Genomic DNA, 23,424 nt, shown 5'->3' with positions numbered 1-23,424 from the left:
GATCGGCATACCAAGTCCTGCCAGGCCACGCAGGTGCGATTAGAATTACTGAAGCCCTCTCCTGTTTGATCCGTGCAATCACCCGGGGAAGGAGAGCAAACGGTGGAAACACATAAGCTAGGTTGAACAACCAAGGTACTGCCAATGCATCTATCAGTTCGGCCTGAGGATCCCTTGACCTGGATCCGTATCTTGGAAGCTTGGCATTGTGACGAGACGCCATCAGATCCAATTCCGGTTTACCCCATCTGAGAATAAGGGTGGCAAAGACCTCCGGATGGAGTTCCCACTCCCCCGGATGAAACGTCTGTCTGCTTAAAATGTCCGCTTCTCAGTTGTCCACTCCTGGGATGTAGATTGCTGACAGATAGCATGAGTGAGCCTCCGCCCACCGAATAATCTTGGATACTTCTGTCATCGCTAAGGAACTCCTTGTTCCTCCCTGATGATTGATGTAAACCACAGTCGTGATGTTGTCCGACTGAAAGCGCATTGAAAATTGCTCTTAATTCCAGAATATTGATTGGAAGAAGAGACTCCGACTGAGTCCACACACCCTGAGCCTTCAGGGAATTCCATACTGCCCCCCAACCTAGTAGGCTGGCATCCGTTGTCACTATCACCCATGAGGGTCTGCGGAAGCACGTCCCCTGGGACAGATGATCCGGTGACAACCACCAAAGAAGAGAGTCTCTTGTCTCCTGATCCAGATCTATCTGAGGAGACAAATTTGCATAATCTCCATTCCACTGCCTGAGCATGCTCAGTTGTAGCGGTCTGAGATGAAAACGAGCAAATGGAATGATGTCAATTGCCGCCACCATCAATCCAATTACCTCCATGCACTGAGCCACTGATGGCCGAGGATTGGACTGAAGAGCTTGGCATGTATTCAGAATCTTTGACTTCCTGACCTCTGTCAAGAAAATTTTCATAGATATGGAATCTATTAGAGTTCCCAAGAAGGGAACCCTTGTCTGTGGAATTAATTAACTCTTTCCTAGATTCACCTTCCACCCGTGAGTCCTCAGAAAGGACAGAACCATGTCTGTATGAGACTTTGCCAGATGTTAAGACGACGCCTGGATCAGAATATGGTCCAGATAAGGCGCCACTGCAATGCCCTGCGGCCTGAGAACCGCCAGAAGTGATCCTAGAACCTTTGTGAAGATCCTGGGTGCTGTGGCCAACCCGAAGAGAAGAGCCACAAACTGAAAATGTTTATCCAGAAAGGCAAACCTTAGGAACTGGTGATGATCCTTGTGGATAGGAATATGAAGATATGCATCCTTCAAGTCCACGGTAGTCATATATTGACCCTCCTGGATCAATGGTAGAATTGTTCAAATAGTCTCCATCTTGAAGGATGGGACTCTGAGGAACTTGTTTAGACTTTTGAGATCTAAAATAGGTCGGAACGTGCCCTCTTTTTTGGGAACCACAAAAAGATTTGAATAAAACCGCTGCCCCTGTTCCGGTATTGGAACGGGACAAATTACTCCCATAGTAAAGAGGTCTTTTACACAACGTAAGAACGCCTCTCTTTTTATCTGGTCTACAGACAATCGTGAAAGAAGAAACCTCCCCCTTGGGATAGAATTTTTTAATTCCAGCTGATACCCTTGGGACACGATTTCCAGTGTCCAAGTATCCTGAACATCTCTTACCCAAGCCTGGGCAAAGAGAGAAAGTCTGCCCCCTACTAGATCCAGTCCCGGATCGGGGGCTGCCCCTTCATGCTGTCTTGGTAGCAGCAGCGGGCTTCTTAGGTTGTTTACCCTTCTTCCAAGCCTGGTTGGGTCTCCAGACAGACTTGGCCTGATCAAAATTCCCCTCCTGCTTGGCGGAAGCAGAGGAAGAAGAGGGGACTCCTTTAAAGTTCCGAAAGGAACGAAAATTATTTTGTTTGCCCCTCAGTTTAGCAGTTCTATCCTGAGGTAGGAGATGACCCTTACCTCCCGTAATGTCAGAAATTATTTCTTTCAAATCAGGCCTGAATAGGGTTTTTCCTTTGAAAGGAATAGCCAAAAGCTTTGACTTAGATGACACATCAGCAGACCATGATTTTAACCATAACGCTCTAAAATGGCAAATCCGGCATTCTTAGCCGCCAGTTTGGCAATCTGAAAGGTGGCATCTGTAATAAAAGAATTAGCCATCTTAAGAGCCTTAATTCTATCTAAAATATCCTCTAAAGGAGTCTCAGTCTTAAGAGACTCTTCTAATGCATCAAACCAGAAGGCTGCCGCAGTGGTACAATGCAGGCCGTCGGTTGTAAATGGAAACCCTGATGAATAAACAGTTTCTTTAGAAGACCCTCCAATTTCTTATCCATAGGGTCTTTGAATTCACAACTGTCCTCAATAGGAATAGTTGTACACTTAGCCAGGGTAGATATAGCTCCCTCCACCTTAGGGACAGTTTGCCAAGAGTTCCGAACAGTGTCAGATATGGGATACATTTTCTTAAAATTAGGAGAAGGTGAGAACGGGATACCCGGTCTGTCCCATTCCCTCTTAATAATCTCCGAAATTCTCTTAGGAACCGGAAAAACATCAGTGTAAGCAGGTACCTCTAAGTATTTGTCCATTTTACACAATATCTCTGGTGGTACCACAATAGAGTCACAGTCATCCAGAGTTGCTAAAACCTCCCGAAGTAACAGGCGAAGGTGTTCAAGCTTAAATCTAAAGGACATGACGTCCAAATCCGTCTGAGGTAACACACTTCCCGAATCGGAAAGTTCCCCCTCAGATAGAAGTTCCCTGACCCCCAATTCAGATCCCTGTGAGGGTACATCGGAAATGGCCAACAAGGTATCAGAGGACTCAGTATTCAAATTTACTTCTGTCCTACTACGTTTGCCCTGTAACACTGGCAACTTAGATAATACCTCTGTAAGGGTAGATGACATAACTGCAGCCATTTCCTGCAGAGTAAATGAAGTAGACGCGGTTGAAGAACCTGGCGTCGCTTGGGTGGGCGTTAAAGGTTGTGACGCTTGGGAGGAATTTGGCGGCATACCCTGATTCTCCTCAGACTGAGAATCATCCTAGACACACTCTCCTTAAATAAAATCTGCCCTTTACATTGTAAGGCCCTTTCAGTACATGAGGGACAGAAAGTAAGAGGGGGTTTCACAATGGCATCTAAACACATAGAACAATTACTTTCTTCAAAATCAGACATGTTAAACAGACTAGCAATTAGCAATAATAGTCGTTCTTTACATGAAATATTGAGCTCTGAATTCAAATTACATAGGCAAAAATGTTAACACAAAAAAGTGTACTGCGCCTTTAAATAATAAAAGCGCAACAATTTTTCTGTTATCTTTAAAACAGCGTTTGTGGCAATAAAAGCTGTTCTAATGTGCCCAAAATATCTTAACTGTATTGCACCAACTTGCTTATATGTATAAACAGCAATATAAATCGATAAAACAGTTATAACAAAAAACTTTTTATTTACTTAGGCCTCCTGCACCTCGCCACAGCTCTGCTGTGGTGCCTACCTGCCCCCGGAATACACTGCTGCTGCTTGGGAAGCTTTTAGAGCCCTTCAATAGGCAAAACAAGTTAGGCCCCACCGGAGCCCAGGACTTTGCTTCTATGCGATCCGGATGATACTGCGCGTCTGAGCGCGCGAAAATAGGCCCCGCCCTCCGTGGGCGTAACAGAGACCCGCATGGATTAGAAAAACCAAACATGTTTTTTTTTATTAAAAAATATATAGCCATGTTCCCCTCTTACACAAACATGTCGCACCAATATCAAGCTCAATTGCATGACAAAAACTGTACTCCCTTAGGTCAGATAGATGTATGACAATGACCGTTCAGCAACCGCATCTCCCAGTGCTTAGCCCATACAGAATAATTCTCATAAGCATAAATTAGACACATTTAGCAGTCAATACAAAAGGGAATTCCAGGTACACCATTACCATATATGTAGTGCATACTGCTTAGCCCTCCACAGATATGGAAAAATGTCAGCCTGTTCTGATGCATCAAGTCTCCCCAGAAACAAATGACTGAATATACCTCAATGCTGCTTGTAGCATGACACGGTTCTCCACACTGAAGATGTTTCTTTATACTACCTTCAACTGCTCTGTGGGAACCAGCATGGATCTTAGATAACATTTTCTAAGATCATCAACATCAGGGCAGAAAAATAAGATGTCTCCACTCCTCTTGGGAAGGTATAGACTGACGATTTCTCCCTGAGGAAAATAGTACTCACTGGCACCATTTTAAAATAAAAAACTTCTTGATTGAAGAATCTAAAACTAACATCTCACTTTACCTCTTCCTATCACTAACACAGGCAAAGAGAATGACTGGGGGGGAGGGAAGGGAGGAGCTATATATACAGCTCTGCTGTGGTGCTTTTTGCCACTTCCTGCTAGCAGGAGGTTTAATCTCACAAGTAAGGATGAAATCCGTGGACTCGTCATATCTTGTAAAAGAAAAGGTTGTTATTTTGAAACGGTGTAAATTGAACCGTTGTAAACCGAGGGCCACCTGTACTTACCTGTAAAATAAACCCTAAGCTAGCTACAATATAACTAATAGTTACATTGTAGCTAGCTTAGGGCTTATTTTTATTTTACAGGCAAGTTTGTATTTATTTTAACTAGGTAGAATAGTTACTAAATAGTTATTAACTATTTACTAACTACCTAGCTAAAATAAATACACATTTACCTGTAAAATAAAACCTAACCTAAGTTACACTAACACCTAACACTACAATTAAATAAATTACCTAAATTAACTACAATTAGCTAAATTACAAAAAAAAACAAACACTAAATTACATAAAAACAAAAACAAATTACAAGATCTTTAAACTAATTACACCTAATCTAACAGCCCTATCAAAATAAAAAAAAACTCCTAGCCTAAACTACCAATAGCCCTTAAAAGGGCCTTTTGCGGGGCATTGCCCCAAAGAAATCAGCTCTTTTACCAAAAAAAAAAAAATACAAACAACGCCCCCAACAGTAAAACCCACCACCCACACAACCAACCCCCCAAATAAAACCCTAACTAAAACAACCTAAGCTCCCCATTGCCCTGAAAAGGGCATTTGGATGGGCATTGCCCTTAAAAGGGCATTTAGCTCTATTGTTGCCCAAAGCCCTAACCTAAAAATAAAACCCAACCTAACACTAACCCCCTGAAGATCCACTTACAGTTTTGAAGATCCGACATCCATCCTCAACAAAGCCGGGAGAAGTCCTCATCGAAACGGCAAGAAGTCCTCAACAAAGCCGGGAGAAGTCTTCATCCAAGCCGGGAGAAGTGGTCCTCCAGACGGGCAGAAGTCTTCATCTAGATGGCATCTTCTATCTTCATCCATCCGGCGCGGAGCGGGTCCATCTTCAAGACATCCGGCGCAGAGCATCCTCTTCCAACGACGACTACCTGACGAATCAAGGTACCTTTAAGTGACGTCATCCTTCATTCGTTGGGTAGTCGTCGTTGGAAGAGGATGCTCCGCGCCGGATATCTTGAAGATGGAGCCGCTCCGCGTTGGAAGGATGAAGATAGAAGATGCCGTCTGGGTGAAGACTTCTGCCTGTCTGGAGGACCACTTCTGCCGGCTTCATTGAGGACATCTGCCGCTTGGATGAAGACTTCTGGCTTCGTTGAGGATGGATGTCGGCTCTTTAAAACTGTAAGTGGATCTTCGGGGTTAGTGTTAGGATTTTTTAAGGGTGTATTGGGTGGGTTTTATTTTTAGATTAGGGGTTTGAGCTGCAATAAAGCTAAATGCCCTTTTAGGGGCAATGCCCATCCAAATGCCCTTTTCAGGGCAACGGGGAGCTTAGGTTTTTTAGTTAGGGTTTTATTTGGGGAGTTGGTTGTGTGGGTGGTGGGTTTTACTGTTGGGGGGGTTGTTTGTAAAAAAATTTACAGGTAAAAGAGCTGATTTCTTTGGGGCAATGCCCCACAAAAGGCCCTTTTAAGGGCTATTGGTAGTTTAGTTCAGGCTAGGGGTTTTATTATTTTTGGTGGGCTTTTTTATTTTAATAGGGCTATTAGATGAGGTGTAATTAGTTTAAAGATTTTGTAATTAGTTTTTTTATTTTCTGTAATTTAGTGGGGGGTTTTGTAATTTAGCTAATTTTATTGAATTTAGTTAATTGTATTTAATTTAGGGAATTTATTTAATTGTAGGGTTAGGTGTTAGTGTAAGACAGGTTAGGTTTTTTTTTTACAGGTCAATTTGTATTTATTTTAGCTAGGTAGTTATTAAATAGTTAATAACTATTTAGTAACTATTCTACCTAGTTAAAATAAATACAAACTTGCCTGTAAAATAAAAACTAAGCTAGCTACAATGTAACTATCAGTTTTAGGGTTTATTTTACAGGTAAGTATTTAGTTTTAAATAGGAATTATTTAGTTAATGATAGTAGGTTTTATTTAGATTTATTTTAATTATAATTAAATTAGGGGGTGTTAGGGTTAGACTTAGATTTAGGGGTTAATACATTTAATATAGTGGCGGCGACGTTGGGGGCGGCAGATTAGGGGTTAATAAATGTAGGTAGGTGGCGGCGATGTTAGGGACGGCAGATTAGGGGTTAATAATATTTAACTAATGTTTCCGAGGCGGGAGTGCAGAGGTTTAGGGGTTAATATGTTTATTATAGTGGCGGCGATGTCGGGAGCGGTAGATTAGGGGTTAATTTTATTTTAGTGTTTGCGATGCGGGAGGGACTAGGTTTAGGGGTTAATAGGTAGTTTATGGGTGTTAGTGTACTTTTTAGCACTTTAGTTATGAGTTTTATGCTACGGCTTTGTAGTGTAAAACTCATAACTACTGACTTTAACATGCAGTACGAATCTTGACGGGATAGGGTGTACCGCTCACTTTTTGGCCTCTCAGGACAACCTCGTAATACCGGCGCTATGGAAGTCCCATTGAAAAAAGACTATACGCAAATTGTTTAAGTTGATTTGCGGTAAGGCCAAAAAAGTGTGCGTGCCCCTAAATCTGCAAGACTCGTAATACCAGCAGTAGTAAAAAAAAGCAGCATTATAAGGCTTAACACTGCTTTTTTACTCATAACGCAAGACTTCTAATCTAGCCGCATATTTTTTAAATTTGTTTTTCTTGGCCACACATGTTCTCACGGGTGTGCCCTTGTGTGCGCACCAAATGCGTGTGCATGGGTGTGCACGTATGCGCACTTGTTTTGGCTCTTTTTTGTTACTTTTGAATTGACAGTTGTTTGGGCTCTGTGATATAGCTGTGATCTCAGGAGGGGGTATTGTATACACATTCCCTAAGAGCTCATTTGTTTTTGGGGTTATTTCTGTGTTTTCCACTATGGAATCTTCTGAATCTGTCCCTAATCCTCCTTTGGAAGCTGAAGTTTCTCAACACCTTTCTACCAATCGGCTAGATTACAAGTTATGCGGTAAGAACTGCTCGGTACTAACTTGCAAGTTATTGTCACCGCTCACCTCCCTATAACGCTGCTATTATAGGTTTACAAAAACCCGGCGTTAGCAGGCAATATTGCAGCGTAAAGCAAAATTGAGCTCCATACCGCACTCCAACACCAGCGCTGCTTTGAGCTGGTTTTACGTGCTCGTGCACGATTTCCCCATAGACATCAATGGGGAGAGCCGGCTAAAAAAAAAGCCTAACACCTGCAATAAAGCAGCGTAAAGCTGGCGTGTCCAGCAACCAATATGGATGGCAGCATAAATGAAACCGGAGCAAACAGTGTCTATAAATCAGCTGTTTTTCCGACAAATTACAGCCATCTAATGTGATATCTCCAACTAAGAAGATCTCTGTATAAATCTCTGCACCTCCTGATACCTTTCTTTCATCGGAGATACATTTCTACTACGCACTCCGGATAGTTGGGCCTTACTGTGGTGCATGGCGGCAGGCCTTACAGATCCCCCCCCCCCAGTGTTGGGGGTTATCAGCACAACATCCCTTAGTTCAATTTTCTATCGGGGGCTCTCGGATGACTTCGGCTGTCATGGAGGAGGAACGCTACGCAACAATAATGACCTTGCTAGCTGCCTTAGAAAATAAAATGGAGAGGCATTTTGATCATCTCTCACTTCTAGCCTGTATGCAGCACAAAGGGGAGGATGACAGCTCTTACAAGGCAGAGAGGTCAGACACTACAACCCTACGCTACAACGAACAGCCTGTAGACACTGACCCTTTTTTTGAACCCCAGCCTGACCAAGAGCCATCCGATGACTTCAGCCACATGGGCGCTGTGGAACCGAGTGACGTACAGGCTGAGCAGCAATACATGAGTGACTGTAGTCCTTTTCCTCTTGCCGCTCCTGCTCACTGGACTCAAATCAAAGTGAACTTGTTCTCAGTCATGACCTGAGGAGATGTGGCCGGTCTACCGGGTACTACTTGGGACTCAATTAGGACTCCGGACACCAGCGCTAGAGATCCTCTACAACGGAGTGTGGTAAGAGCACACGATTTCTCCCCTGACTCTGTAGCAATACTGCAGCCAAAAGCCAACTGGCTAATGAACCCGTCCAACCTTACCCTTGGGACACTGAACCTATGCAGAGTAGGAATAGGATAAAGACTTCCTATAACCCTAGGATACGCTGAGCTCTTTTGATTATCTCTGCATTGTCTCCCCTACATCGGCACCTGTGTTTTGGAAGCTAGTGACTCTAATGGCAACTGAACTGTTGTTATTTTATTTGCTTTATTTTTCTTTTGTAGGGAAGCCTCAATGTTAAGTCTGTTTAGTTATATTTATGAGTGTGTATATATCTTGACCACTTCAGTTTGATAGTTAATTTGTTTTGTGTTTATCTGGTCGCTAGGACTTTCACATCTTTACAAGGGTGGTTTAAACTATGCCAACTATAAAAACCCATTAGCTAGTTATGTATATTCCATTCCCACACATTTACATAGTGATCACTCGCAAGCGCTTTTAGCTCTATAACTCTATTTAAGATGGAACCACGCATTTATACTTCCCCCTCATCTCCATTTAATTCCTGTATTCCTATTTTGCCTCAACTAGTGAGGGGCCAAACCAGAGGGGAACCAATTCTGCCTATATCACTATCATACTAGGCCAGTTAATCAATTTAGCTGTCCACCACACTGAGCATTGCTGGTCACTAGGTTCTGCAGGTTACTACACCTAATATAAGTTCATAGGGAATATTAACAGACTAGGTTACTAGTTTATCTCATGTGGCTGCTCATGCTACTACTCTACCTCCTCAGCAAAAGGGTAGATACATTTTCACAGCTTTCCTACTAACTTTACAGCACCATGGTTTAACATGATTGGCCATAATTTCCTCCTGTCTCCAAAACACTCTGAGAGTCCATATACATCTAATAGTTGCTCATCACCATTCATAGTTCATTACCAGAAGACTAGATATAATATTCATGTTCTCACTTTCTCCCCTATGTTACTGCTAAGTTAGTTATGACTTTGCCCAACAGACAAGCTTAGTGCTTTTATCTTACTATGGCAGGCTCCATACTACTCTTGAACCTCACATAGATTCCGCCTATGGATATTAGGTGACGCAGAATTGTTATCTCTATGCTTGTCTCTCTTTTTCTTTTGCTGTTAATCTTTACCTAGGGCATCTATCAAAGGGAGAATGTGTGTTTATTGGCATATGTACTAGTTCTTTATTTTGCTTGAATTGAATGTTTTTCTCTTATATTATCCTACAGGCAACTACTGACTAATACTAAGACCCTTTACTTCCACTCGAGCGGCTCTGGCCCGCTGTATACCCCTTACCCTCTGATCCACTCAAAAACTCAGCTCACCGCATATTTTTTTTTCATAAGAAACTTGAGCTGTAGTTTCCACATTATAATGTATATCATTAAAAAAAGAAAAGAGGTTCCTTTTTCATAGGCTTAACATTCATTTAGGTTGGCATAATTTAGAGACAGACTGCTGCTGTTGATGTATATTATTAAGCTCTGAAAGTCAGTATTATTTCTAAAAGCTGTATATGAATAATATAATTTTTGTTCAAATGCAACATTTCTTTTTCATTTCAAATGTTGTAGCCATGTTGTCTTGTGTATGTTCTGATAACCTCAATAAAAAACTTATTTAAAAAAAAAAAAAAGCAGCGTAAAGCTCTGTAACGCAGTCCCATTGATTCCTATGGGGAAAGAAAATTTATGTTTACACCTAACACCCTAACATAAACCCCGAGTCTAAACACCCCTAATCTGCTGCCCCCGACATTGCCGCCACCTACATTACACTTATTAACCCCTAATCTGCCGCACCCGACACCGCCACCAGCTACATTATACTTATTAACCCCTAATCTGCCTCCCCCAACACCGCCGCCACCTACATACAGTTATTAACCCCTAATCTGCCGCCCCAATGTCGCAGCCACCTACATTACAGTTATTAACCCCTAATCTGCCGCCCCCAACATCACCGCCACCTACCTACACTTATTAACCCCTAATCTGCCGACCCCAATGTCGCCGCCACCTACCTACACTTATTAACCCCTAATCTGCCGCCCCAATGTCGCTGCCACTATACTAAAGTTATTAACCCATAAACCTAACACCCACTAACTTTAATGTAATTAAAATAAATCTAAATAAAACCTACTATTAATACCTAAATAATTCCTATTTAAAACTAAATACTTACCTATAAAATAAACCCTAAGCTAGCTACAATATAACTAATAGTTACATTGTACCTCTCTTAGGTTTTATTTTTATTTCACAGCTAAGTTTGTATTTATTTTAAAGGGGCACTAAACCCAAACATTTTCTTTTATGATTCAAGTAGAGAATACAATTTTAAACAACATTCCAATTTACTTCTATTATCTAGTTTACTTCATTATTTAGATATCCTTTGTTAAAGAAATAGCAATGCACATGGGTGAGCCAATCATATGAGGCATCTATGTACAGCAACCAATCAGCAGCTACTGAGCATATCTAGATATGCTTTTCAGCACAGTATATCAAGAGAATAAAGCAAATTAGATAATAGAAGTAAATTAGAAAGTTGTTTAAAATTGCCTGCTCTTTCTAAATCTGGGTTGCATGTCCCTTTAACTAGGTAGAATAGTTAGTAAATAGTTATTAACTATTTACTAACTACCTAGTTAAAATAAATACAAATTTACCTGTAAAATAAAACCTAACCTGTCTTACACTAACACCTAACATTACACTACAATTAAATAAATTACATTAATTAAATACAATTAAAGTGAAGGTAAACTTACCTATATATTGAAATAGAATTCAATTATATGTCACAAATAAATATGAGTTTCATTCATCAACCTGTATGAAATGATCTTAGAAATAAAGTTATAGCCGTATAAAAGCTATATTTTAAGCTGATAACAATCAACCCGTTTTTTTTTGTTTTTTTTCCTCTTGATCACGTTCTTCAAACTACCAACTGAAATTCTGGCCGTTAGGCGGCTGTGGATCTACGTCACCCGCCTACTATTCAAAAAGCGCATGCGCTACTGTCCAATTCTACATCTTGTACTCCAGCGCGCGCTCCCGTTTGCGCATGCGTAGTAGCTTTAATTCAGACCACCTACAGCAAATATTGTTACAAACGTGTCCGGTCAAAAAAAAAAATGCTGATCTCTCAATCGCACAACATAGCACTGAATGAACACTGTATAGTTGTTCCTTCAGCGCTATGTTGCTGTCAGGGTTGGGTGCTGTACTTTAATTTCACCTTACTTATCCTGAAATTGTGCTACTCACAAGACCTTCAGATTGAAGCCTTACTAACTAATTCTTACACGGACTTCTACAAACTAATGTCTGTGTGCACAGCTCACAATAACTTTTTCCTGGCGATCATCCAAGGACTCACCCGGTCTCATACCGGCTCCAGAGGTACCACTGCAGTACTCACCTCGCTAGGAAGGCATTGCTCAAATATGTCCAAGAGACCAGTCAAATACAAATTGCCACATCCGATAACGGAAACTCCGCTCTCAGCTGACTCTGTCTCAGGCTATCCTGCACATCACTCGCTTAGCCTGTCAGCAATTCCAGCAAGCTGATTGGACATCGCAAACACACCCCCAGGGACACTGAACGGCTCGCACCAAACGCACTCAGAACAGCCATGCGCAATGCTTACGATCGTCGTGTACGAGCTTTGGAGATGCGCATAGAGCGGGTGGGACCGCTCTATACGTAACAGCCTAAAAAATCCAGAAGCTGAGGTGGGGTGGAGTTTACACGCTAACGGTAGGCAGCTTACTATAGTAAAAAAAAATAGAAATAAGTGATATAAAATGGAATAAATTTAGCGAACAGCTTATTATGTTAGCCAATGATGCATTAATGTCTTGAAAACATGAAAACTTTACCTTCACTTTAACTAAATTACAAAAACAAACAAAGACTAAATTACACAAAATAAAAAAGAAATGATTAAATATGTAAACTAATTACACCTAATCTAATACCCCTATCAAAATAAAAAAGCCCCCCCCCCAAAATAAAAAAAACCCCTAGCCTAAACTAAACTGCCAATAGCCTTTAAATGGGCCTTTTGCGGGGCATTGCCCCAAAGAAATCAGCTCTTTTACCTGTAAAAAAAAAATACAAACAACACCCCAACAGTAAAACTCACCACCCACACAACCAACCCCCCCAAATAAAAACCTATCTAAAAAACACAAGCTCCCCATTGCCCTGAAAAGGGCATTTGTATGGGCATTGCCCTTAAAAGGGCATTTAGCTCTTTTTTCCGCCAAAACCCTAATCTAAAAATAAAACCCACCCAATAAACCCTTAATAAAACCTAACACTAACCCCCGAAGATCCACTTACAGTTTTTGAAGACCCGACATCCATCCTCAACGAAGCGTCAGAAGTCTTCATCCAAGCGGCAAGAAGTCCTCAATGAAGCTGGGAGAAGTCTTCATCCAAGCGGGCCAAAGTCTTCATCCAAGACGGCAGAAGTCTTCATCCATTCGGCGCGGAGCAGCTCCATCTTCAAGACATCCGGCGCGGAGCATCCTCTTCTTATGACGGCGACTGAGGAATGAAGGTTCCTTTAAGGGACGTCATCCAAGATCGCGTCCCTTGAGTTCTGATTGGTTGATAGAATTCTATCAGCCAATCGGAATTAAAGGTGAAAAAATCAGCCAATAGGATTGAGCTTCAATCCTATTGGCTGATCCAATCAGCCAATAGGATTGAGCTCTCATTCTATTGGCTGTTCCAATCAGGCTGCTCCTGCTCTGTCTGATAGCGGGAGCGAGCTGCATTGAGTGTAATGGCGCGATCGGGCCGGGCTGCCCAGATGCGCTCAGGGGGAAAACCAGACCCGCTCAGTAGAGCAAGAGCGGCGGTCTGAAAAACCCACTTCCCAATTTCACTGGCAATATAATGTTGCATAAAGTTTAGCTAAGCTATGTGCAGAATTATATAACATTATTTTCTAGGTTTACTGTCCCTTTAACGGCAAAAGGCTCTCATGCACTTATATATATGGCTGTTTATGTATACATATATATTTATGTTTTTATATGTGTATTTATGTCTGTAAATACATATATACACATATAAATACATAAATACATATGAATTCATATATAGACATATATATATATTCATACATATACATTATTAGACATGTATATGTATGTATCTCAATGTTTGAGCCCTTATAACTTTTATGTGCAATATTTTTTTTTAAATAATTTTTATTAGACAGTTATAAGTGTAACTATACTTGTAATGTATTTTTATGTGTTTTGTGCACCAAACAGGTAACCACAGCTCTGAAAACACAGTAATGAATCTAGCCTAAATAACAATTGCGCTAACCCAATCACATTTACTTTCAACTTGTAATACCAGTGGTAAGCCCAATAAGCGCAAACCCTCGCAATAAGATTGCACTCCAATTGTAATCTAGCCATTAATGTTTTGATGCATTCAGACCAATCTAATACTACACTTGCTTCCAAAGGTATAATTGCTTTGTTTGTTCATTACAGGAAGGTCCAGCTCAAATCATTTTTTGGCATAAATGAGTTTATTAAGGCTACAGTCATTCCGTCTTCAAGTAAGTGTAAAAGGTCAATATAAGATGTGCCTTCCATTAGTAGCAATATTCCTGTGTCTCATTAGGCTAGTGAAGCTTCTAAGGGTGAGGGTTTTTTTTCTGATGACCAGGGCTGGCCTCTGATTCTGAGTCTGCTTTTTCTTCCTTATTATTTAAGATTAATCAGATTTTTTCTATATTAAAGGAGGTTTTGCTTATGTTAGAAATGAAGTATGTTTCTGTTTCTGGAGAGGGGTCTACCAGTCGTTTAGATTCTTATTATATATCTTCTAAGGTTTTTTATAGTGGCTGTGGTTGGGATTATTTCTAAAGAATGGTCTTAACCTGGTAGTTCATTTAATACTTCTGCAAGGTTTAAAAAGATGAATAGTCTTCCAGCTTCTAATATTGAGCTTTGGAAAGCTGTCCCTAAGGTGGATGGCGCCATTTCTACTTTGGCTAAACATCATACTATCCCTCTGGAGTATAACACTTCTTTTAAGGACCCTTTGGAAAGAAAATTGAATCATTTCATAGAAGGGATTATTTGCAGGCAGATTATCTTTTCACACCAGTTATTTCTATTGCTGATGTTTCTGCTGCTGCTTCCGTTTTGGTTGCATAGTCTTTCTGATCAGAATTCTGACAATTTTGATGGTGAAGATTTTCTTAACCTTTTAGTTTTGCTTAAAAGTGCTAATTCCTTTATTTGAGATGCTCTTTTTGATATTATTAGGATTAATGTTAAGATCATATCCTTGTCTGTCCTTTCTATCAGGTTAAAATCATGGTCTGCTGATGCAGTTTCTAAGTCCAGGCTCTTGAATATTTCTTTTCAAGGAAAGAAATTGTTTGGAGCAGATCTAGATTCCATTATTTCTACTGTTACTTGTGGAAAGGGAGCTTTTCTTCCCCAAGATAAACAATCTAAGGGGTATATTTAAGGCTTCTAATAGTTTTCTGGCCTTTCGTCAAAGTAAGGAGCAAAAATCTGATTCCTCCTCAGCTAAGCAGGGTTCCTCATGTTGGAAACCTTCCAAAAGTCTTCAAAAAGTAGATCTGATGGCCTCTTGATTGAACAACAAACTTCCCAGGTATTTTGCAATGGGGATCCTCAGGCAGAGATTGTGGATGCTCTGATAGCTCCATGGTCCATTCAGTTGGCCTATGTGTTTCCTCCTCTGGTACTTCCTCCCAGAGTAATTTCCAAGATCAGACAGGAGAATTCATCAGTGATTCTAAATGATCCAGCCTGGTCCAGCAGAACTTGGTTTGCAGATCTGGTTCAGATGTCCAGTTGCCTCTAAAGCCGTATCTTCTTTGCCAAGATTTGTTTTTCCATCAGGGTTTGAAATCTTAGTTATTAGGCACAAGGGTTTCTCTAAATCTGTGATAGGAATCCTGATTACGGCTTGAAAGCCAGTTAGCAGGAAAATGGTTTGGATAAAGGCTTATCTGCCAGTTCTTTGAAAGGTCCGATTTCTGCTCTTTTGGTTTTGTTTAACAAGAAAATTGCTAATCTTCCTTATATTCATAGTTTTGTTAAGGCTTTGGTGCCTATTGAGTCTGTTATTAAACCAATTTCTCCACCTTGGAACTTGAATCTGGTGCTGAAGGTTTTGCAGGCTCTTCAATTTGAGCCTATGCATAAAATGGACATTAAGTCTGTTTCCTGGAAAGTCTTGTTTCTTTTGGCTATTTCCTCTGCTAGAAGAGTTTCTGAACTTTCTGCTCTTTCCTGTGATTATCCTTATTTGATTTTTCATCAAGATAAGGCAGTATTAAGAACAAAAACATAATTTATGCTTACCTGATACATTTATTTCTCTTGTAGTGTATAAAGTCCACGGATCATCCATTACTTATGGGATATTCTCCTCCCCAACAGGACGTTGCAAGAGGATCACCCACAGCAGAGCTGTTATATAGCTCCTCCCCTCACTGTCATATCCAGTCATTCGACCGAAACAAACCGAGAAAGGAGAAACCATAGGGTGCAGTGGTGACTGAAATTTGATTAAAATTTAGACCTGCCTTAAAAGGACAGGGCGGGCCGTGGACTGGATACACTACAAGAGAAATAAATTTATCAGGTAAGCATAAATTATGTTTTCTCTTGTTAAGTGTATCCAGTCCACGGATCATCCATTACTTATGGGATACCAATACCAAAGCTAAAGTATACGGATGATGGGAGGGACAAGGCAGGAACTCAAACGGAAGGAACCACTGCCTGAAGAACCTTTCTCCCAAAAACAGCCTCCGAAGAAGCAAAAGTATCAAATTTATAACATTTTGAAAAGGTATGAAGCGAAGACCAAGTCGCAGCCTTGCAAATCTGTTCAACAGAGGCCTCATTTTTAAAGGCCCAGGTGGAAGCCACAGCTCTAGTAGAGTGAGCTGTAATTCTTTCAGGGGGCTGCTGTCCAGCAGACTCATACGCTAAACGGATTATACTCCGAAGCCAAAAAGACAGAGAGGTTGCCGAGGCCTTTTGACCTCTCCTCTGTCCAGAGTAAACAACAAACAGGTTAGATGTTTGACGAAAATCTTTAGTAGCCTGCAAGTAAAACTTCAATGCACGGACTACGTCTAGATTATGCAAAAGACGTTCCTTCTTTGATGAAGGATTAGGGCATAATGACGGAACGACAATCTCTTTATTGATATTCTTGTTAGAAACCACCTTAGGTAAAAACCCAGGTTTTGTACGCAGAACTACTTTATCTGAATGAAAGATCAGATAAGGAGAATCACAATGTAAGGCAGATAACTCCGAGACTCTTCGAGCCGAGGAAATAGCCATCAGAAAAAGAACTTTCCATGATAGAAGTTTGATATCAGTAGAATGAAGGGGTTCAAACGGAACTCCTTGAAGAACTTTAAGAACTAAGTTTAAGCTCCATGGGGGAGCAACAGGTTTAAACACAGGCTTAATTCTAACTAAAGCCTGACAAAATGCCTGAACGTCTGGAACGTCTGCCAGACGCTTGTGTAAAAAAATAGACAGAGCAGAAATCTGTCCCTTTAAAGAACTAGCTGATAATCCTTTATCCAAGCCCTCTTGGAGGAAGGACAATATTCTAGGAATCCTAACCCTACTCCATGAGTAATTCTTGGATTCACACCAATGAAGATATTTACGCCATATCTTGAGGTAAATTTTCCTGGTGACAGGCTTTCGCGCCTGTATTAAGGTATCAATTACTGACTCGGAGAAGCCACGCTTTGATAGGATCAAGCGTTCAATCTCCATGCAGTCAGTCTCAGAGAAAGTAGATTCGGATGATTGAAAGGACCTTGTATTAGAAGGTCTTGTCTCAGAGGCAGAGTCCATGGTGGAAAGGATGACATGTCCACTAGGTCTGCATACCAGGTCCTGCGTGGCCACGCAGGCGCTATCAATATCACCGAAGCTCTCTCCTGTCTGATTTTGGCAATCAGACGAGGGAGCAGAGGAAACGGTGGAAACACATAAGCCAGGTTGAAGAACCAAGGCGCTGCTAGAGCATCTATCAGTGCCGCTTCTGGGTCCCTGGACCTGGATCCGTAACAAGGAAGCTTGGTGTTCTGGCGAGACGCCATGAGATCCAGTTCTGGTTTGCCCCAATGGAGAACCAATTGAGCAAACACCTCCGGATGGAGTTCCCACTCTCCTGGATGAAAAGTCTGACGACTTAGAAAATCCGCCTCCCAGTTCTCTACCCCTGGGATATGGATCGCTGACAGGTGGCAAGAGTGAGTCTCTGCCCAGCGAATCATCTTGGAGACTTCTGACATCGCTAGGGAACTCCTGGTCCCCCCTTAATGGTTGATGTAAGCCACAGTCGTGATGTTGTCCGACTGAAATCTGATGAACCTCAGTTTTGCTAACTGAGGCCAAGCCAGAAGAGCATTGAATATTGCTCTTAACTCCAGAATATTTATTTGAAGGAGTTTCTCCTCCTGAGTCCATGAGCCCTGAGCCTTCAGGGAGTTTCAGACTGCACCCCAACCTAGAAGGCTGGTGTCTGTTGTTACAATGGTCCAATCTGGCCTGCGAAAGGTCATACCTTTGGACAGATGGATCCGAGATAACCACCAGAGAAGAGAAGCTCTGGTTTCCTGGTCCAGATTTAGTAGAGGGGACAAATCTTTGTAATCCCCATTCCACTGGCTGAGCATGCATAATTGCAGAGGTCTGAGATGCAGGCGCGCAAATGGCACTATGTCCATTGCCACCACCATTAAGCCGATTACTTCCATGCACTGAGCCACCGTGGGGCGCGGAATGGAGTGAAGAACACGGCAAGCATTTAGAAGTTTTGATAACCTGGACTCCGTCAGGTAAATTTTCATTTCTATAGAATCTATCAGAGTCCCTAGGAAGGAAACCCTTGTGAGAGGGGATAGAGAACTCTTTTCTTCGTTCACTTTCCACCCATGCGACCTCAGAAATGCCAGGACTATCTCTGTATGAGACTTGGCAATTTGAAAGCTTGACGCCTGTATCAGGATGTCGTCTAGGTAGGGAGCCACAGCTATGCCTCGCGGCCTTAGAACCGCCAGGAGTGAGCCCAGAACCTTTGTAAAAATTCTTGGGGCTGTAGCCAACCCGAATGGGAGAGCTACAAACTGGTAATGCCTGTCTAGAAAGGCAAACCTCAGGAACCGATGATGATTCTTGTGAATCGGAATGTGAAGGTAAGCATCCTTTAAGTCCACTGTGGTCATGAACTGACCCTCTTGGATCATGGGTAGGATGGTTCGAATAGTTTCCATCTTGAATGATGGAACTCTGAGGAATTTGTTTAGGATCTTTAAATCCAAAATTGGTCTGAAGGTTCCCTCTTTTTTAGGAACCACAAACAGATTTGAATAGAATGCCTGTCCTTGCTCCGTCCGCGGAACTGGATGGATCACTCCCATTACAAGGAGGTCTTGCACGCAGCTTAGAAATGCCTCTTTCTTTATCTGGTTCGCAGATAATCTTGATAGATGAAATCTCCCTTGTGGGGGAGAAGCTTTGAAGTCCAGAAGATATCCCTGAGATATGATCTCCAACGCCCAGGGATCCTGAACATCTCTTGCCCACGCCTGGGCGAAGAGAGAGAGTCTGCCCCCTACTAGATCCGTTGTCGGATAGGGGCCGCTCCTTCATGCTGTCTTGGAGGCAGCAGCAGGCTTTCTGGCCTGCTTGCCCTTGTTCCAGGCCTGGGTAGGTTTCCAGGCCTGCTTAGATTGAGCAAAAGTAGCCTCTTGTCTTGAGGTAGAGGGAGTTGATGTTGCACCTGCCTTGCAGTTTCGAAAGGCACGCAAATTAGACTGTTTGGCCTTTGATTTGGCCCTGTCCTGAGGAAGGGTATGACCCTTACCTCCAGTAATGTCAGCAATAATTTCCTTCAAACCAGGCCCGAATAAGGTCTGCCCCTTGAAAGGAATGTTGAGTAATTTAGACTTCGAAGTCACATCAGCTGACCAGGATTTAAGCCATAGCGCCCTGCGCGCCTGGATGGCGAATCCGGAATTTTTAGCCGTTAGTTTAGTCAAATGAACAACGGCATCAGAAATAAAAGAGTTAGCTAGCTTAAGTGTTCTAAGCTTGTCAATAATTTCAGTCAATGGAGCTGTATGGATGGCCTCTTCCAGGGCCTCAAACCAGAACGCCGCCGCAGCAGTGACAGGCGCAATGCATGCAAGGGGCTGTAAAATAAAACCTTGTTGAATAAACATTTTCTTAAGGTAACCCTCTAATTTTTTATCCATTGGATCTGAAAAAGCACAACTGTCCTCGACAGGGATAGTGGTACGCTTTGCTAAAGTAGAAACTGCTCCCTCCACCTTAGGGACTGTCTGCCATAAGTCCTGTGTAGTGGCATCTATTGGAAACATTTTTCTAAATATAGGAGGTGGGAAAAAGGGCACACCGGGTCTATCCCACTCCTTACTAATGATTTCTGTAAGCCTTTTAGGTATTGGTAAAACATCAGTGCTCGCCGGCACTGCATAGTATTTATCCAGCTTACACAATTTCTCTGGCACTGCAATTGTGGCACAGTCGTTCAGAGCAGCTAATACCTCCCCAAGCAATGTACGGAGGTTCTCAAGCTTAAATTTAAAATTAGAAATCTCTGAATCAGGTCTCCCCGATTCAGAGACGTCACCCACAGACTGAAGCTCTCCGTCCTCAGGTTCTGCATATTGTGACACAGTATCAGACATGGCTCTTACAGCATCTACGCGCTCTGTATCTCGTCTAACCCCAGAGCTATCGTGCTTGCCTCTTATTTCAGGCAATCTGGCTAATACCTGTGACAGGGTATTATTCATGATTGCAGCCATGTCCTGCAAAGTAATCGCTATGGGCATCCCTGATGTACTTGGCGCCATATTAGCGTGCGTCCCTCGAGCGGGAGGCGAAGGGTCCGACATGTGGGGAGAGTTAGTCGGCATAACTTCCCCCTCGACAGACCCCTCTGGTGACAATTCTTTTATAGATAAAGACTGATTTTTACTGTTTAAGGTGAAATCAATACATTTAGTACACATTCTACTATGGGGCTCCACCATGGCTTTTAAACATAATGAACAAGTAGTTTCCTCTGTGTCAGACATGTTTGTACAGACTAGCAATGGGACTAGTAAGCTTGGAAAACACTTTAAACCAAGTTAACAAGCAATATAAAAAACGTTACTGTGCCTTTAAGAGAAACAAATTTTGCAAAATTTTAAATAAGTGAAAAAAGGCAGTTACACAAACGAAATTTTTACAGTGTATGTAACAAGTTAGCAGAGCATTGCACCCACTTGCAAATGGATGATTAACCCCTTAATACCAAAAACGGAATAATAAATGACAAAAAACGTTTTTAAACATAGTCACAACAACTGCCACAGGTACTGTGGTTGTTACCCTCCTCAAACACGACTTTTGAAGCTTTTTAGAGCCCTTCAGAGATTTCCTGTATCAAGCAGAAAGAAGCTGAATATCTCTGTCTGTAATTTTAGCTGCGCAGAAAAGCGCTAAAATAGGTCCCTCCCACTCATATTACAACAGTGGAAAACCTCAGGAAACTGTTTATAGGCAAAATTCAAGCCAGCCATGTGGAGAAAAAACTAGGCCCCTATAAGTTTTGTCACCAAACATATATAAAAACGATTAACATGCCAGCAAACGTTTTATATTACACTTTTATAAGAGTATGTATCTCTGTTAATAAGCCTGATACCAGTCGCTATTAAATCACTGCATTTAGGCTTAACTTACATTAATCCGGTATCAGCAGCATTTTTCTAGCAAGTTCCATCCCTAGAAATATGTTTACTGCACATACCTTATTGCTGGAAAACCTGCACGCCATTCCCTCTCTGAAGTTACCTCACTCCTCAGAATATGTGAGAACAGCAATGGATCTTAGTTACTTCTGCTAAGATCATAGAAATCACAGGCAGATTCTTCTAATGCTGCCTTTGATAAAACAGTACACTCCGGTACCATTTAAAAATAACAAACTTTTGATTGAAGTTAAAAACTAACTATAATACACCACACTCCTCTTACTACATCCATCTTTGTTGAGAGTTGCAAGAGAATGACTGGATATGACAGTGAGGGGAGGAGCTATATAACAGCTCTGCTGTGGGTGATCCTCTTGCAACGTCCTGTTGGGGAGGAGAATATCCCATAAGTAATGGATGATCCGTGGACTGGATACACTTAACAAGAGAAATTTGATTTTCTTTCTATGGTTGTGTCCTCAGATAATCTAAGCAGGGAAATTTTTGTCCCTTCTTTGTATCCTATTCTAAGAATTCTTCATAGAGGCGTCTTCACAATCTGGATGGGGTTAGACCCTTGAAATATTATGTTAATGTTATTAAGGATTTCAGGCAAACTTTGAGTTTGTTTTTTCACTTTTTAGGTGCGATGCGATGTCAGAAAGCTTCTGCTGAATCTTTGGCTTCTTGGTTAAATATTTTAATTTGTTAAGCTTACTTGAAGGCGGGTCAGACCCCTCCTAATCGTATTACTGCTTATTCTTCCAGATCATTAACTACTTCTTGGGCTTTCAAGAATAAAGCTTCTGTTGACCAAATTTGCAAGGCAGCTACTTGCATACTTTCTACCATTTTGATGTTTTCGCTTCTTCTGATGCAGCTTTTGGTAGAAACTAGAAAGGCTCCTTCATGCTGTTGTTTCCGTGTAATTTGCCTGTTAGTTGTTTTAAAGTGCATAAAAAAAAAAAAAAACGCATAATTAAATATACAGGTATATACAAACTTTTAGGGTTGTGGATTTAGTTTCAATATGGAAAAAAAGATGTTTCTTATCCCACCCTATCTTTTTATTACTCATTGACTCTCCATATCTTTGGTATTGGTTCCTAGGAGTAATGGATCATGGACTCTTACCACCTTTATGAAAGAAAACATAATTTACACTTCCCTGATAAATTCATTTATTTCATGGTGGTAAGAGTCAACGAGACCCCTCCCTTTTTTTGGTGATTTTTTTTTTATATTATCGGACGTCTATTTTTCCCTGCTCCTTTATTTTTTTCTCTTTATTTCTATTCCTACCTTTTCTGCTTGGCTATACATCAGACTAACTGCCATAGAGGTGGGAGGGGTTATATAGAGCTCTGGGGGTTTGGGAATCTATGTCTCTTCCTAGTGGCAGGGAAGGTAATTCCCAAGAGTAATAGGTCGTGGACTCTTACCACCATGAAATAAATTAATTTATCAGGTAAGCATAAAATATGTTTGTTTGTTTTTTCAAATATAAAAAGTCTGTGATTGTAAATAATAAACATCTTGAAATAAACAGAATCTCTAACCTAAAACTTCTAATAGCATTTCTACATAGGTGAAAGGAGAGAGGTGGTTTATACGAAACTTCAGAGTCTTTAGCACGGTGAGTTCCGACTCCAAGACCTCCACTTTGTTATAGGTGCAACCAGCTGATTTCAAAAACTGTAGGACTGCGTTGTTATTGATTATCTGCAATACACAAAATATTTACATCACATTGTAGAAACTCATACAGAATAAAACAGTGAGTATCCTCTCTGGAAACTCTTGGATCTTAGACTTCCTATCTGTACATCAGCTTCACCACATGACCCCTCAATGCAAATTTCATGTTGGCAAATTCCTACTGGGCTTTAGCTTTTTCTATTAGTTTTGAGTGGTTTTAGTGACACCAGGGCCGGACTGGGAATACAAAGCAGAAGCTGTGAAATATTACTTACACACTCATTATTTTCACTTTCATTTTAAATTTAATTATATATTATTGTATTATACTAACAGGCTTATTAAGGCGTTGCTGTTTTTTAACCAGAGGTGTCACAA

General features: G+C 41.3%; 1 protein-coding gene across 1 annotated transcript in view; it reads right to left on the bottom strand.

Annotated features, from left to right (window-relative positions):
• CNTD1 (cyclin N-terminal domain containing 1) overlaps positions 1-23,424 on the bottom strand; it is a 238,998-nt gene that overhangs the window by 137,880 nt on the left and 77,694 nt on the right. Inside the window, exon 4 of the mRNA XM_053717997.1 lies at positions 22,908-23,070. Within this exon, the coding sequence (XP_053573972.1) occupies positions 22,908-23,070 (163 nt within the window). The remainder of the gene's footprint in view (positions 1-22,907; positions 23,071-23,424) is intronic.

The sequence above is a fragment of the Bombina bombina genome, chromosome 1 (assembly GCF_027579735.1).
Source record: "Bombina bombina isolate aBomBom1 chromosome 1, aBomBom1.pri, whole genome shotgun sequence".
Lineage (NCBI taxonomy): Eukaryota > Metazoa > Chordata > Amphibia > Anura > Bombinatoridae > Bombina > Bombina bombina.
Note: the sequence above shows the minus strand (reverse complement) of the source record. Positions and strands in the feature narration are given on the sequence as shown.